This window comes from Monodelphis domestica, chromosome 1 (assembly GCF_027887165.1).
Source record: "Monodelphis domestica isolate mMonDom1 chromosome 1, mMonDom1.pri, whole genome shotgun sequence".
Classification (NCBI taxonomy): Eukaryota; Metazoa; Chordata; class Mammalia; order Didelphimorphia; family Didelphidae; genus Monodelphis; species Monodelphis domestica.
Genome location: NC_077227.1, coordinates 531,923,322 through 531,940,420, shown reverse-complemented (window position 1 = coordinate 531,940,420; position 17,099 = coordinate 531,923,322). Strand labels below are relative to the sequence as shown.

General features: G+C 43.5%; 1 protein-coding gene across 3 annotated transcripts in view; it reads right to left on the bottom strand.

Annotated features, from left to right (window-relative positions):
- Positions 1-329: 329 nt before the first annotated feature.
- The window catches only part of CMIP (c-Maf inducing protein), a 278,542-nt gene continuing 261,772 nt past the window's right edge, over positions 330-17,099 (bottom strand). Inside the window, exons 15-22 of one of the 3 annotated variants that reach the window (XM_007476119.3) lie at positions 9,831-9,947; positions 8,366-8,506; positions 7,171-7,218; positions 5,908-6,054; positions 4,394-4,499; positions 3,684-3,754; positions 2,121-2,170; positions 330-1,423 (exon numbers count right to left, since the gene is read on the bottom strand). In XM_007476119.3, the coding sequence (XP_007476181.1) occupies positions 1,408-1,423; positions 2,121-2,170; positions 3,684-3,754; positions 4,394-4,499; positions 5,908-6,054; positions 7,171-7,218; positions 8,366-8,506; positions 9,831-9,947 (696 nt within the window). In that variant the 3' untranslated portion in view covers positions 330-1,407. Of the gene's footprint in view, positions 2,171-3,683; positions 3,755-4,393; positions 4,500-5,907; positions 6,055-7,170; positions 7,219-8,365; positions 8,507-9,830; positions 9,948-17,099 lie in introns of all 3 variants that reach the window. The other 2 variants (XM_056813298.1, XM_001380927.4) reach the window with 2 other exon arrangements.

Sequence of the window (17,099 nt, the reverse complement as noted above, 5' to 3'; positions counted from 1 at the left end):
TAGAGCAAAGTTAGCTTGCAGTCTAGCTGCAGTCCCCAGACATGCCAGGCTGATGTGTATGCAGAAGTCTCCATCACTGAAGCATCCTAGAACTCAATGAGAGGCTGGGCAGGATTGGGGCTGGTGTGTGTGTGTGTGTGTGTGTGTGTGTGTGTGTGTACATAAACATACATACACACGTATGCACAAGTCAGTTTGGGAGCACATGAGTGAGCATGCTCGTTTTGCTCCCAAGGCCAGCTCCCTCCACAGGTCCAGCACCAGTCTTCAGTGCAGACCACCCACCAGATAATGATGACTTCAAGGCTGTACAGAGCACACAGCTAAAAGCGAGTCACTTACAGTTTATTTGCCTGAAAGTATTTCACATCTCTTTGTACACAGCTACAGAACAGGAGGAAGTAGGAAACCATCGGGTAAAGCAACAGTGCGAAGGAGAAAGTGGCCAATTGTTTCTTTTTTTCATCTTCTTCCTGCACCTGATGCCAATTGTGCAGGATGGGACTTGAGGGGCAAAGGAAAACACAAAGAACCTGGCACAGAAAATGAATTAAGACAACCCAATTTCTCTTTTTAAAAAATGAGGGCACATCACAAGATAATAAAATCTACCTAGCAAAGTATAAAACGACAAAAAGCGTGGCTCCCATTGAGTCAGATGAATTAGATAGATAAAAAACGTTGCCTTGGCCACATGGAAATTTTAGAGATGCTGAAGGGGAGAGTGTTTGTTCTAAACAAACAGAAAAGGGGACCTCCAAGCGACCCGCCCCTCCCCTAAGGGCTGTTCTGTACAGTCATGGCTCAGAAGGAAAAAAGCCAACTATTTATTCACCCAGGAAAGGTTCTTCCCTTCTTAGCAATTGTGGGGAGGCCAGGAGCTCTGAGGACTAGTGGTCACATTTACAGAAAGGGATGGCTATAGGTCAGTGGCAAAGGGTTTCTCTTCTCCCAAGAGACCATGCAGAAAAGCAGGCATGCGTGAGTGAGGACGCCGAGTGACACAAAATGGTGGCAGGACTTAGAAGTCTTGAAATCTTGGACAAGAACAGAGAACGGTGGAGGCAAATCATGAATCTAGCTCTCTCTTGACAGGGGACTATCCTACCCAGAATGGGGATGGGGCGGGGATAGAGGTAGGGGAATGGTTAGCATATCCCAGGCCTGATAAAGGAGCAAGGAAAGATGGCAGATCTTTCAGGAACAAGACTTCAAATAGGTGGGTAGATGGCCTCCTCTCCCTCCCTCCCTCCCTCCCCTGCTCCCAATGTCTTCAGGCTTCAGAGTCAGTGAGGATGTTTGAGACATTCTGAAATCATAAACACGGCAGCAGACGGACGGACGGATGGACGGACGGGCTGACAAGAGAGCGTTAGCATACAGGATCCATTACGAAAAGGCAATTATTCAAGGAGGGTTTTTCCTTTAAAAAAATAATAATAACAAGACAGCAGACTAGTTTATACAGTATACGCCAAGGGGTAAAAGAATCAACAAGTTATAAATAAAAGACAGGTCCCAGACCTGTAGTTTGTGAACCATTTCTTAAATAGGTGCATTATTTAAATCTTATGTACAACAAAATTACTTTGCATAACAATTGCAAGGACACAGGGAGAGGTATGATGATATGATCTGGGCTTTTTTTCTGGGTAATGAATGGCTTATTTGCTTGGGGAGTCCCTCAAGGGGGCCCCAGGAAGGCCAATTGGAATTATGAATGATAGGGGATCCTGAATTTGCTTTTCCCACACAGCATCAACACCAAAGCAAAGGAAATCCACAAGGGGTCTCTTCCCCTTCCCTTTTCCCCTCCCCCTCCCCCCACCCACTCCCATTTATAATCCTCTTGTTGCTACAAAGTCATTTTCTGGTTAGTTTGATTTTTTAAAATTGTGAATCTAAAAGATTGAGGCAGGGGCTGGGCATGCTTAAAAGCCCCGGCCCCCCCGCCCCCCTCCCTGCCCCTGCCCCAAGAAAGTCTTCCCCATCTATCTCACAGCCAGGGTGGTGAGATCCAAGACCCCACAACGGGCTGCTCTACAGCTATTAGTCAAAAGTTGTTTGTTTTCAAATTTTTCCTTCTTGTCACAACTTAAAGAGAGCGAGAGAGAATTCACCAGGCTTCAGTGTAGCGGACGTCGACCTCTTTCAGATTGGGCAGCTTGGCCTGTTTCAAAGGAATAACAGCCACAGTCACTAGGAAACCAGGTACCGCTGACCCCTGCCTGGAATGAGCTCCTGCCTGACTTCTGAAATATTCTCCCTATGGAATCTACCCTCGAATTCCTCACTAGTCTTAGCTGCCTGAAGGGAATCCCATCAAAGGAGTTTCAGCAGAATCCTTTCCAGGATTAGAGACTGCCTAATGGGCTCCCGGCTAGTTGCCTGGAGCCCAAGAGAATTCAGACTGAGGACATGTAAGAATGGCACTAACCATGGAAACTGATCCTGGAATTATTTAAATACAGAATTAAAAAATATTAAAGTTGCATAGAGCTCCAGGGGCTCTCTGACCCAACCCGTGCCTTAGAATACTTTCTATAATATCTTCAACATATCTTTATTTTGCTTTTGTGTGAAGATCTTTAACTGGGAGGAGGGCTCACTATCTCCCTTTATTCAGGTTTGGTTGATTCTTTACTTTTGATTCTCTGAAATCTCCAAACACTGCTGTTGGTTCTGCCCTCTGGGATCAAGTATAGCAAATCATTTATGTGACATCCTTTCAAATATTTGGAGACAGCTATCAGGGATCCCATGAATCTTCTCTTTTCTAGGTTAAGCCTCCTTAATTTCTTCACCCAGTCCTCAAGTGGCATGATGTCCAACCCCTTTATCATCCTGGCTGTCCTCTCCTAGATGAGTTCTAACTTGTCAATGTTGTCTTAAAATATGGCACCCATTGCTCTATCCAATATAGTTGGTTATGGCCTGATAATATACAAATATAACATACAAAGGATAATATACATTCTATTGTCCTAATTGTACTGTTTTCTGATTTGTATTTATGCCTTGAGGCAGTAACTTTTTGAATAAAAATAAGCCTACAAAAAAAAAATCACCTCTCTGGTTCAGCCTTAAGATACATATATCCAAAGACTGTAAGAATGTGGATAGACTAAAGACAAGCAGGAAGACCAGTAAAAGTGGTCTTAGGGTCAGTGGGAGTTTTAATCTTATCTGTGAAGCCAGGCTTGGGGCCTGCTTAGACCTTTGGGAATAGGAAATGAGATAATATATTTTAAAAACTCTGCAAACCATAAAGTGCTATATAAATATCAGCTATCGTTATACTCTGTCATTCTGGATTCTAAGATCTCTTCCAACTCTGACATTTTTTACTATATGCTTTAACTGTGGCATGCCAAGGACCTTTCAGAGCTAACATTCTATCCTCCAAGCTCCTATCCGGCTCTTATATTCTACGTGGTAAGGCCCAGCTCAGCTCACATTCCCTACTCAGGACACTCCCAGTTTTGATACAGTACAATCTAAGATATCTTCCAGCTCTGAAAGTCTATGTTCTAAGATTTTCCAGGTCTGACTTTCTATGGTATGTTTAAAAACCCCTCTAGCTTTGACTTTCTTGGTTCTGTGTCCTAAAACTCCTCCCAGCTTGGATTGTCTGCTTTTAGACCCTGACTTTGAACAGTCTAAGATCTATGGCACTAACATACCTTCAGGTCTTCATAGGTGTCCGCTGAGAGTTTGGTGCTATTCATGTTTAAACTGCAGAGGCTCTTCATTGCTACATGAAGACAGAAAGAAGGAAAAAATGTGGTGAGAGATACAGGATCCCAAATTGGACAGACACGGAACACAGACTGTGTGGTGAGTGTAGCAGGGTTTCTAGAGGGGAGACAAGTGGACAAAATATAGTTCCCAGAATAAAAATATAAGTAGAAGTAAGAAGGAACTTAATTTAGATTTAGAAATAAGTACTTGCTGAATGAGGGAACGAATTGAATGATTTGGTCCAGGCCTCCAATTAGTCCTCAACACCTTCTAGTCTCCTAGTTTCTCAATGTGGCTTAGCATCCACCAACAATTTATTCATGACTCCAGCACAGTTTCAGAAAGCAGAGCTTTGGAGAAAGGTAATAAGGTCCCTTTCCTAAGCAAGAACTACCCTGCTGGTTGTGGCTGCTCAGGAACACTTCTGAATGTCAGATGAGCTACTGAGCCAAACGAGATTCAGATGCTAGAAATGGACCTTCTCAGTTCAACTGATGCCACAGAGACAATCTCACAATCATTCTTCCATACAAATAGTTTTCCTACTATTGGAATTTTTCAGGGACTGAGGGACTGGGCACCTGGTGGGTGCTGGACCCTTTTCCCACTCCCCTCCAATTTAGGAACCCCCGGGCTCCTTTTGTATACTCACAGCTCAAGGCCAACAGGCCAGCATCGGTGACAGGCGTTTCACATAGGTTCAGCACTTGCAACATGGTGAGGTGTTCTGAAAGGAGCCGCAGACCAGCATCTCCAAACTGTGAGGACACAAGACCAACTCAGTAATCAGTCTCTGAAGTCTTGGAGACATTGGTTTAAGAAATCCTTAATGAAGCTTCAAGAGGGATGAAACTCAAAGCCAAATAGAAAGATGGTCTAATAGTGTCTTACTGATGCTCAGCAAGACATCCTAGGCCAGAATTACTTGTTCCTGGGAGCTGGAGTTCAGGAGAAGTATTTTGAAGCCAAACTTACAGAATTATGGGATTTCAAACTGTATTGGAGGGACCTTAAAGCTGATCTTGTCCAAGCCTCTCATTTTATGAATAAGGAAATGGAGGGAGAACAGTAAGTTGTCCAAGGTTACACAGCCAAAGCTCTTGTCACCAACATACTGTATTTTATCCAACGTTGAGTCTAGAGAGATGGAACTCTGAACCTGTGTTCTGACTGCTCTCCCACCCCCACTCCACAAAAATAAGAGATGGAGAACTTGTGCTAAAATCATGGTAGCTGCAGTTATTCTTACAACTTGAAGAATGTGGGGTCAGGGCAGGAGTAATATTTATAGTGGGAAATGTGGTCCCTAGAAATCAAAAGAGAGCCCATACCAAACAATACTAAACAATTTAGGAGAGTTAAAGGTTTCTTACTACTGTAGATATTTTGTAAATCATCAAATCTGAAAGTTGGAAGTCTTTCTAGTATGACCTACAGCTGATCAAGCATTCTGTCTATACATTTTTGCTTATTATTCATTACCAGACATCAATTCAACCCAACATGTTGTATTTTAACATTAAGCAGTTAATATTGTTTAAAATAGGACAATAACCATTAGAATAGCTGGTGGAGTAGATAACTCACTAATTTTGCAGTTAGGGCCCCATTCCATCCAGCTTTAAGGAACCTATGAGGTTGTGAGCCTAAGGGAAAAGTGGACCTTTAATGTCCAGCATCAGGTAATCAAACCCACGTGAGCTGACACATTGGTGCCAACTATAATTGGTCAAGAAAAGGGAGGGGCAAGTGAAACCAGGGGTCTGAAGGTCAGTGACCTGAGAGAACTGAGAGAAGAGAAGAAAAGTGAGAAGATATGCCCCATGTGGGGGTGAGAGTGAAGTAGCCTCTAGGGCCTGACAGGCAAAACCCATTTCCCCTTTTGCCAAAAAACACAAGTGCTTGGCAAACCAGATCAGTCCCCTAATTACATCTGATCTCTGGCTAGACTCCTTAAATGAAAGCACACGATCCAAGTACAAGGTGTCAAAGTCTCCAAGGGTGAGAGTGTGCAATCCAAACTTAGAAACTAAGTCTCCTAGGGTGACAACTTATCGTCCCATGCACCATGAGCCTTGAAGCTGAGGACACACAGGCCAGCCCCAGGAAGCGGAGAGCTTCTAGCCCTTGGCCTGGCTGGGAAGGCTCATCTTCTGATGCTCATACCTGAGTGGACCACAGGTTAAGCTGCTTGAGAGAAGGCAGTTTGATGAGGTGCTCGGCACAGGCACTCGTCACGTTGGTGAAGGCCAAGCTGAGGTTCTCCAGGTTTCCAAAGGAGCCAGAGCTCAACAAGCGAGCCAGGTCTGCATCCTATAGAGTCAAATAGAGAACAGATCTTAGCACTTAGGATGCCTTTAAGTCTATGGGGTGAAATATGGGTTCCCGGAAACTTATCTATAGACCCAAGAGTCAGACTGTCTTTCTGTGGCCTCCCCAGAGCGGGCGATGTATTTGCACCATTTTGCCAATGCCAAGAGTCAAGGGGTTTTATCCCTTCCTCATTCTGCATTTCCATATGCTCGGACATGAGCCCTGTGAGGGAAATAGCTGAGAAGAGTGGGACATCCAGAAAGTGGATAAGGGACTTAGGGTATATGTACAGAAGGGGGAACAGGTGGAGGAAATGAGGTAAAAGTCTCCCTTGTGCTCCTTCATACTTTAAATCACTGACTTGTACCCTCCAAAGAGATTCTTTTATCTGAAGAGAGTAGTAAGGGCCCGACTACTGGATCCTTGGGCTGCTGTCATGACTGTCACCCAGAAAACGTAAGAAAATGATAGTTTAACTAAAAGGGATTTTAGATATCGTACACTCTCAGACCTTCATAGCTTTGGCTCCTGGAGTGACAAAGCCCATAACCCTCATCCTGGATGAAATGGCTAACTGAATCGCGGCTCATCTTCTGATGCTTGTACCTGAGGAGGCTACACGTTTAGCTGCTTGAGAGAAGGCAGTTTGATGAGAACATTTTATAGATAAGTAAAACTGAGACCCTCAGAGGGAAAGTGACATGGCCAAAACCACATAGGTTGGAAATAGCACCAAGATTCAGTTTGGTCCTCTGACTGGATACAGAACTAAATGCAAAGAAACACTCTACCTCAAAGCCCTATGTAAAATGTGCTAGTATTTCCACTGCAACATGTTGTCTCTCACTGGTGCATTAAATACTCCACCCACACATCTCATGAAGACATGTAATGACCTAATGCCTAGAAAAGAAACTGTCTAGTTCCATCATTTTGTCTTTGGTAACTCTATCCGTAGGAATGACTGGGGGACGGTAAGCAAAGACACCCCTGACCAACCATTCCTTGTCTACCATTCAGCTCGGCACTGACACCACCCCATTCATACCACCACAAGGCCAAGTTCCATACTCCTAGAAAGATTGGCCCAGCTCAGGGAGAAAACAAGATACTTACTGTGGACTTAGAAGGCAGAGTTAACCTGGTGGGGCCCCCTTTTCTTTGCTGTGAAAGAAACAAGCATCTATTAGGCTTTCCCCTTATTTTTTATAGTCCATCCCTGCCTTGTTCACCCTGTGCCAACTCTTCTCAGAAGCCACTAACAAGAGTTTGAGGTCTACATCCTCTTTGGTCACATAGGCAGGATGGGTCAAAAAGGAGTAGTCAGGTGTATGGCCAGTAGGGTCACACACTGGGCCAACAGGAAAGTCTTAGTACTTGGGATGACTTCAGGTCTATGGGGTGAAATATGGGTTCCTAAAAACCCATTTATAGACGTAGAGGCAGTCTGCCTTTCTGTGACCTCCCCAGTGTAAGTACTTCATCCCCACTCTTTTTCATCATTGTCTCACCACTCAGCCCTTGGCTGCTGATTCTGTTTCTCTTATTTGTTCTGCCCAGTGACTAACTTCACTTGGGAAATGCAGATAATGACTTTCTCTAAGTGACTCTCCTTCTGAAACATCTACTAGGAGTAGCAGAGTTGGTTAGAGAAGGCCTAGAAAAAGAGGCCAAGTGGTGCTCCCCAGACAAGAAGGCATCACTAACAGACTGGAGACACTGCTGCATGAGCTCTCTTTTAGCTCGTTATGAGTCTGTGTGAGTCTGTGATCAGGGAAGACCAAGAGCTTGGGGGCCCCTATGGCCTATCCTTCTGCAGCTAGAAACTCACTGGATGCAGAGAAGCCATTTTTTCCCTGCCTCTTCCAATCTCTCCCTATGACCCAGTATACAAACCAATACCAGCAGAGCATGCAGACCATTCCTCCATTTTGGTCATAAAATATTTCAAAATCCTAAAGCAATGCTTGTCTGAAGATAAAATGTAGAACCAGGTACCAGAAAGATTTTCTGCATTTTTCAGGATAGAAATCTTTCTTCAAAACTCCTAAGAGTTCTTAACCTGGTGTCTACAAACCTGGTTTTTAAAAATATGATAACTGAATTCCCAAGTAACTGGCTTCTTTTGTTATCCCATGTATTTCTATTTTATGCCAAATGGGTCCAAGATACAAAACAAGTTAAGAGCCCCTACTCTCTATGGAAGTACTTTGCAAGGTAAAGAGGAGTTGGGCAATTGTCTCAGTCTCTAGTAACAGACCCAGAGCATCTGGGCAATCATATGCATGGTCAGGATGTTGTCAAAACCTACCAGCTCCTTTAGCTCCCTCTGCCTGTCACAGAGCTGCTCGTACATTTTCTTTCCCACATCAGTACTTTCAAGGGTGGAGATGATCTGCAGCTGGGTGTCATTGTTGTCTATGATGTTGTATTCCAGCATTAGACAGAGAATCTGGCAGAGAGAGGGATAGGAAGAGGAGTGAGAGGGACCAGCAGAGCAGAGGGAGTTGTCTCCTGTGAGGTCTGTAATGTCACTTGTCTGAGGCACAGAGAAGAGCTGAGGTTTCATGCCCCTCTTGTGGTAAGAGGGTACAAATGCCATTCAAATCACTTTGCTGACTTGGATGCTTCAGGCATCTGCTTCACCCCACACTTGTACCTTCTGGCCTTTGCAGAAATAAGCACTGTTTATTGTAGTCTCCCCATCTTCTTCTCAAGCTTCCTCTGGAAAAAAAGCCCCACTTTCCAACAAGATCTACAGGAAAGGGGGCAGCTGGGTAGTTCAGTGGATTGAGAGCCAGGCCTAGAAACGGGAGATCCTAGGTTCAAATCTGGCCTCAGATACTTCCCAGCTGTGTGACCCTGGGCAAGTCACTTGACCCCCATTGCCTAGCCCTTACCACTCTTCTGCCTTGGAGCCAATGCATAGTATTGACTCCAAGATGGAAGGTAAGGGTTAAAAAAAAAAAGATCTATAGGAAACATTAGGGACTCTGACTCTACCTTCTTGGCCCAAACTCAGAATCAGAGAAAGGAAGTAATGACATATATCCAAGAACCAGGGACAGATCAGGACACTATGGAGGTTGGCAAATTAGGTACCTTCCAACAAGTCATTTGCCATTCCTTTTTCAAGGTTGGAAGGAAAAGGAAGGGGAGAGAGGTTTCCTGAATCATCTGAATCTAAGATCAGTAGGATGAATGAATAGGGAAAGCATTTCTCCCTGGCTCTTTCTAGGACAGGAAGATGGAAAGAAGAGGGGGGAAGGGAAGAGGGAAATAAGATGAGAGGAGTATAATTAGACAATAACATTAGAACTGGAAAGGCTGTTCTAGATCATCTCATCTAGCTTGTTCGTTGAACAAATGGAGAAACTGAGCTTTAGAGAAAGAAGCTGACTCATTGAAGGTCACACAAATAGTAGCGGAAATAACACCCAAACACAGATCTCCTTCCTCAAGGCTATTGCTCTGTTCACCCTGCCACAACTGTCTGTCCTTCTGTCCATGTCATGTCCTCCCTCTCCAAAGGCATCAGCGCTCTGGACTGTCCCTTGCTTCATTCTCTAAAATGTTGGTTATTCACCAACTGGGTGAGTAAGTGAGATGGACAAGAGAGAAAAGTCCTGAACACATGGATACTCTCAGAAGCCCTATGGTAGTCCCTGGGCCACCTCACTCACCTGCTCCCTGCCCCAATTTCTGGTGGTTGCTCCTCAGTCTCACTACACAGTAGCTGAGCAGTGCTGTGGAGTCAGGCCCAGAGGTACACTCACCTCCACCATGGTCTGATTGCCCCTCAGGGCCAGGAGCATGCATGGTCCCAGCTTGTTCTCAGCCAGCGAAAGCAGAAACTTTTTCGTCTTATAACAGGACCCCATGAGTATATGCACCTGGGAGAGAAAGGAGGCCGCAAAGCAAGGTTAGAGGCACGGCCCCACCAACGTATTGGAGGGGACAGACACACACAATGCTTCTCACGCATCTGCAGGCCTCAATGCAGCCTGACACTGAGGCGAAGCTTAGAAGTCTCAGCTTAAGCCACAGCGTACCTCTGAGATAAAGGCAGACCCACAGCCTGCCACACCTTGACCACTGCAGAGGCAACCTCCGAGCCAGGCAATGCCTGAGAAATATTTGGCCACGTGGCCACACTGACTTTCTTTGGTTTTGCTGATAACAAACATAACTTTCTGGACATCTGGTCTCTGAGGGGGTTGTCAGAGAATCCTGTAAGTCCAGTGGATGAGAACAGACCTTCAGATAACATTGCCTCCTCCCCACCCTTCACATTCTAAGTTACAGAACCATAAGATTTAGATCTAGACGGGGTAGAGTAGAAAACTGAAGTACAGTGTCAGAGCTGGATTCACACCCAAATCTTCTCATTTCAAACTTTATTTTTTTTAGCATACCACATCCTGCATAGCAAGGGTTATCCTTGTTCAGTCTTCTTATGGAGATGAGGATCTGAGCTTTTGTCTGGGACAGCCCAAGGGCTGTAACTCTGTTGCCTGAATTTTGTCTTTGGGCTTTGGGCACTAATGGCATTGGGCAGAGATATCTGAAATTCTCATGCTCCCCATGGCTACTGCTCAACATTCACAGGGTTCAGAATAGGCAGCACAGAGAAGGCCTGTCTTGCCTTCACTTCCAAGGGCCTCTGAGGATTGGCTAATCCTCTCTGGGGAAACATGATGGTCACATCAGCTGTAAATACTTGTCAGTCTGTCAACAGTGAGTCCTCCTTAGGGAAGGGGGCCCACTAAATGCAGGCTTCCTGGTGGCTTTGGACATGAGTCCAAATGACAAGGGTAGATTAGTGAGACATCATGAATTCACCCCAAAGAACTTGACCTGGAGCAGACCATGCTTCCTGCTGGCTTTGGAGATTAGATATTGAGAGATGGAGAAAAAGGTGGGGCTGGGAAGGAAATAATGAGTCACTGGAGGGGCTAAAGAAGTCTCATAGATCTGTCTGCCCCTCATCTCAATACAAAATGCTTTTGCTTTCTCAAAAAAGTTATTGTTTTGAAATGGAAATTTCCCAGCCCCAAAGGCACACTATATAATTCCAGAGAAATAGTCCATTTTGATTTTAGTATCTGTCTAATCTTCCTTCCAATATTTATTTAATCATTAGGGTCTTAGTATGGCATGCCAATGGTTACACTCAGGCTAGTGGCTGGCAGCTCATATTGCTTCTTATTCTCATTGGGTACTGACTGGTGGAGGGACCACCAGGCGTTGCTATGGGGAAGGCAATGACGTCTTCACAGGGAGATTATGGCTCAAGTTGAAAAATAAATGAAGGAAGAAAAGAGACAAATTTCCAAGCTCCAGAAATCTGGCTAATCTAGCAGTGAGTGCACGAGTTAAGACAGAGCACGTACACAGAAACGTCTAAAAATAAGCCCTTTCAAGAAGGACCCAAGAGGCAGCTCATATATTATAGACAAAATTCAGGCTTGGCTCAGCTCACTGGGTAGTTGTATACAGAGCTAGTTTCCTTGTAAAGAGTCTCTTTGCCTTGCAAAAGCACAGGAGAATGAGTTATTTGCTTTGATAAGAAAGGGGAAGGGGGAGAAGCTGGTGGAGCCAGGGGAGACCATTTCTGACTGAGCTGGCTGGCCTTAGGCAATACTATACCAGTATCTCCCTCTCTCCCACCCTGTTCACTCCTGGAATATCTCCCCTCTCTTCTCGATGAGACTCTTCAAACCCCGCCTTTCACTACTTCCCTATATAAAGCCCAAACCTTAGTTTTGACTCTCTGAAGCTATCTGCCTGCAGGGAAAGCCAAGGTTGAGACCAGGAGGGAGAAGGGAATGGTCCTGGCACTTCTGCCACAAAGCAGCCTGGCTCTCTGTCAATCCTCCACAGAGCCCACATGTCTGGAAAGGCAGCACAAACATAGCACAGAGCACACAATTGTGAAGGTGCTTCAGCAGCAATCTAGGTTTTTCCCATCTTCTCCATTTTCCACAGAGACCCTCCTGCACCAGCAGCCATCCCATCTCACATTGCACATACATACATATAAACACACACACACACACACACACACACACACACACACACATTCATGTCCATGTGTGGTCTCCCTTCTTAGTTTTAAGGCAGGGATTGTTTTGCTTTTGGGTTTGTATCTCCAGTGTCTGACACATAGTAGGTGCTTAATAAATACTCCTGGATCTTTAATCACCTCCTTCCTCCACTAACTCTTTCCCCTTTGCCTAAAATACATATCCAAGTCTCCCTATAGCTTGGCCTCCTTTGGCATCAATGTCTAATGAGTCACTAAGTTCATAGGATCACAGATCCTATGCTCCCTTGTCTGATGGATGTTTTGGCTCAGGCCCTTGAAGACTCTATATTTCCCAGGCAGGGGTTGTCAGAGGCAAAGGTCACTGGGAAAGGTCACTTGAAGAACGTCAGTATCTGCATTTCTGAGGCAAAGCCAGTTAGTGGTCAGAATGAGCAAGGGATCATAGGACCAATATTAGGATCACAGATTTAGCACGAACAAGGATGTCAACGACCATCTAGTTTAACCTCTACATGCTGCAGAGGAGGACACTGACTTACTCAAGGCTGCACAAGCAGCAAGTGAGGATGTGAACCTTACAAGGAAGATTTGGACCTTAGGTTCTCTGGCTCTAAAGACAATGCTCATCCCCTCTTAACATCCTGCTTCAGTTCTCTGGGTTCTTCTCTAGTAATCTCTCTGGCATTTGCCTTCTCTTTCTCAATTCTTTCTGGCACAGCTGCTCCAGTACCAGTTCTCACCACAATTCACAATGAAAGAGGCTTCCAGCTCCTCTTCCAATCTACTCTGCATATGATGTCATCTTCCTAAAGCACAGATCAAATCATATCTGATCAAATCATAGATTCCTACCACCTAGAGATTAATGTTCAAACCCATTCTGGCACTGAAGGCCCTCCCCAATATGGGCCAAACCTACTTTTCTAAACTCACTCTGGACCTATGATTCCATCAGTATGGAGGAAACTCCTAGTGTGAAAATTACTACTAATACAGATGAGCAACTTACCTGCTGTAGCCTGAGAGGTTAGCTGACTTGTCCAAAGTCATACAGACAACATTTTTCAGAAATAGGACTTAAACCCAAGCATCCCTCAATTTAAGGCTAAGCCTCTATCTAAGATGCTACATTATCTCTCACCTTTCAAGTCTTATCTCTGACTACTTCCTTATATAAAGCTGAAATTTTAGTACTGAGTCTCCATCATGCTTTGCCCTTTCTACCCCAACACTGCTGTTCACATCTGGAATCCATTCTCTATCTTCACTTATTAATTCATCCTTCAAGAACTAACTCAGATTCTACTACTTCGATAACCTTAGCCTGACCACCACAGCTTAAAATAATTTCTTTTTCTTTTGAACCTATATTTTGATTCTTTTGTCCAAGAGCCTTGTCTTTCTCTCTCTCTCTCCCAGAGGTGTTGTAATGATCCAAAGAGAGAGAATATCTATCTATCTATCTATCTATCTATCTATCTATCTATCTATCTATCTATCTATCCATCCATCCATCCATCCATCTATCCATCCATCTATCTATCTATCTATCTATCTATCTATCTATCTATCTATCTATCTATCTATCTATCTAGATATATAAATAAAGACTGTAAAGGTATAGACACATTTCAGGAACTTAATGATTAGTTTGCCAAGGAATGCAATGCTGCATTAGCTCTTCTACTGATGTTTTTAATTGCTGCCTTTCTTACTTCCATAAAAAGATTATAATTTCTTTAAGGGTATAGTTTCTCTTTGATCTTCTTTGTCCCCTTAGAATACCATGCCAGGAGGATAGTAGTAATTTAATAAATGGGTTGATTTTTTTAAAAAAATCTTGATCCCATAACCTATACTATCTTATGTCCTTTTTCTCTTTCACTGACAAATTTCCAAAGAGAATGGTCTACATCCATTAGTCATGTATCCTAGAAATTCATCCACTCCTTAAGACTTTTGCAGCCTGGCTTCTGCCACCATTCTTTTGAAATTACTCTCACAGATCACCAATGACTAATTGAATTTGCCAAATTCAATATTCTCTTCCCCAACAATTCTCATTCATTTTTCTTCACTTCACTGTAACACTTGAGACTTCTGACTACTCTTCGAATACTTTCTTGTGTTGGCTTTAGTATTCTTTCTTTTAAAAGCACTACTTTCTGAGTATCCTTACTACATCTACATCCTATTTCCTTAAATGTGACTAATCCCAAGGTTCAGCCTTTGTACCTCTTTCCTTTCTATTCTCTTCCTCAGGGAATAGGTTCAATCATGGATTAAACTATTGCCTTCATCCAGATAATGGCATTATTTTCTCTCTCACCCAACACATTCAATCAGTGTGGTCCCTCTCTTGTATTTATTCTGCATATACTATGTATATTTTAATCTTTGTATTTATATTCTTAGTGACTGCACAGTACCTGGAACACAGAAGGTGCTTCATAAATGCTTACTGATTGATGGATAGATGAATGGGTGACTGAAATCTGATCTCTCTTCTCAGCTTCAATTCCAAAATTACCTTTGGCTGCCTGTAAAAATATCTCTACTGTGACAGAGGCTAGCACTAAAGAAAAAGTGCCAGGCTGAAATGTGTGTGAAACTGATCATCTCAATGGGGGAGGGGCCCCAAGGGATTGGAATCCTGAGGAGAAGACTCCAGCTGGTAGAGGAGTTGGTCGCTCTCAGTCTTGAAAAGCCAAAGACAGAAGGTGGGAAAAGACTTTCTCCTGAGGGTTACCCACTTTTCCTGATGGTGACTAGAAATCTTTCCCCCCAACACTTCCCAATTGAAGGGACTTTCTGAAGAGAAACCTGAGCAGACTTTACCTCAGCTCCTGTTGCCCAGGGGTGAGTCAACCTGACTTTCTCTCAGGGGGCTCAGGCTGCCAAGGCCTGAGTTCCCCCCCAAACTCAACATCTGTATTATAACGGGAGGTTAATTTGTATCTATGGGGTTCAGTCTTTCAGTATTGAGAGAGAGAAAGAGAGGAGAACCTCCCTTCACAAAGCAGGGTTCCAGGGAGACAGCTGATGTTTAGGGTTGGCTCAGAGAGAGAAGAGGGAGTTTGAAGATTTTTCCCTCTTCTGCCTTCCCTCCTTAGCTAAGGCAGCTCTTCCAGATTCTCTCTTGTCCCTCTTGTTCCCCCTCCACTACTTAAGAACAAAGGGTCTCCCCTTGATCTGTTAACTCACACTCAGCTTGGGGAACAGATAACTTTTTATGTCAACTCAATCAGGGTAATACAAAGGAATAACTAGCACAGAAAGAATGGGAAAAGGAAAATGGGGAAAGGGGGTCCCTGCCTCTATCTAAAACCCTTTTTTCTCCCTCCTCAAGTTTGGATGGAACTCAGGCCTTGGCAGCCTGAGCTCCCTGAGAGAAAGTCAGGTTGACACACCACTGAGCAACAGGAGCTGAGGTAAAGTCTGCTCAGGTTTCTCTTCAGAAAGTTCCTTCAATTGGGAAGTGATGGGGGGAAAGATTTCTAGTCACCATCAGGAAAAGTGGGTAACCCTCGGGAGAAAGTCTTTTCCCACCTTCTGTCTTTGGCTTTTTAAGACTGAGAGCGACCAACTCCTCTACCAGCTGGAGTCTTCTCCTCAGGATTCCAATCCCTTGGGGCCCCTCCCCCAATGAGATGATCAGTTTCACACACACTTTTTCTTTAGTGCCAGTCTCTGTCACACTACTTAGTTGTATCACTGGAGATTTAAACTCAAATTCAACATACCTAAAACTATCACTTTCAACCTTCGTCTCTCCCAAATTAATTTCTCTGCCTAACTTTATTGTTCCTGTTGATGCAACCAACATCTTCCCAGCCACCATGGCTCAAAATTTCAGTCATCAGTCTTTCTCCTCTCTTGACTTTATACTTCCAAAAGCCAGCAAGTCCTATAAAGTTTTCTTCTTCCTTCCTTCTCTCTCATATTTGTTTCTTTCTAATCCAAGAACCAAAATCTTAGTATATGTCCTCATTATCTTGAGCTTGGGCAATTACAACAATTTCCATTAAGATCTACCTCAAATCTCTCCCACACATCCTGTACTTAATCATAATATATACTACACATTTAACTAATCATCTTAAAATTATTTTTTGTATCTATCAAAAACCTTTAATATCTCTGGAGTGCTCAATGAATAAAGCCCAAACTTCTTGCCAATCAAAGCCTCTATCTCCTGATCTTCCTAACCCACTTTACACAATGCATCTATACAAACCGTCTCCTGTGGAAGAGAATAGAAAGAAAGGAAAGAGGTACAAAGGCTGAACCTTGGGATTAGTCACATTTAAGGAAATAGGATGTAGATGTAGTAAGGATACTCAGAAAGTAGTGCTTATAAAAAAAAGAATACTAAAGCCAACACAAGAAAGTATTCGAAGAGTAGTCAGAAATCTCAAATGTTACAGTGAAGTGAAGAAAAATGAATGAGAATTGTTGGGGAAGAGAATATTGAATTTGGCAAATTCAATTAGTCATTGGTGATCTGTGAGAGTAATTTCAAAAGAATGGTAGACCTGCTATCAGCTTCTCTCCACTCCAATCTTTTTCCTAAATGCAGCTACTAAATTGATTTTCCTAAATTGGAGGTCTTATCACATTCCCCCAACCCCAACATTCTCTCCCCCCCTCCCGAAACTAGTACAGAGTCACACAATGCAGTATGCTGACAGCAAAAAGGCACCTAATTCAAAACTGGATATAATAAACATTTTCTTCTGATTTATGAATGGTATTATTCTGAAACATTTGTGACATAGGCTTTTTGATAATGATAAATTTGATAATAAATGATCAGGATGATGTAAATAAACTTGATCTTCTTTGAGAATAGAAAAGGTATTCTCTTTTCTCAACCTGGATTAACAGCTCCATGAGTTGCCTCATGTTGGGAAAGATCCCAGGATTGGGGTCAGATGACCTGAAATGTTAACTTGACTCCATTTCCAACCAGTCATACCTCTCAAATGCCAGATCT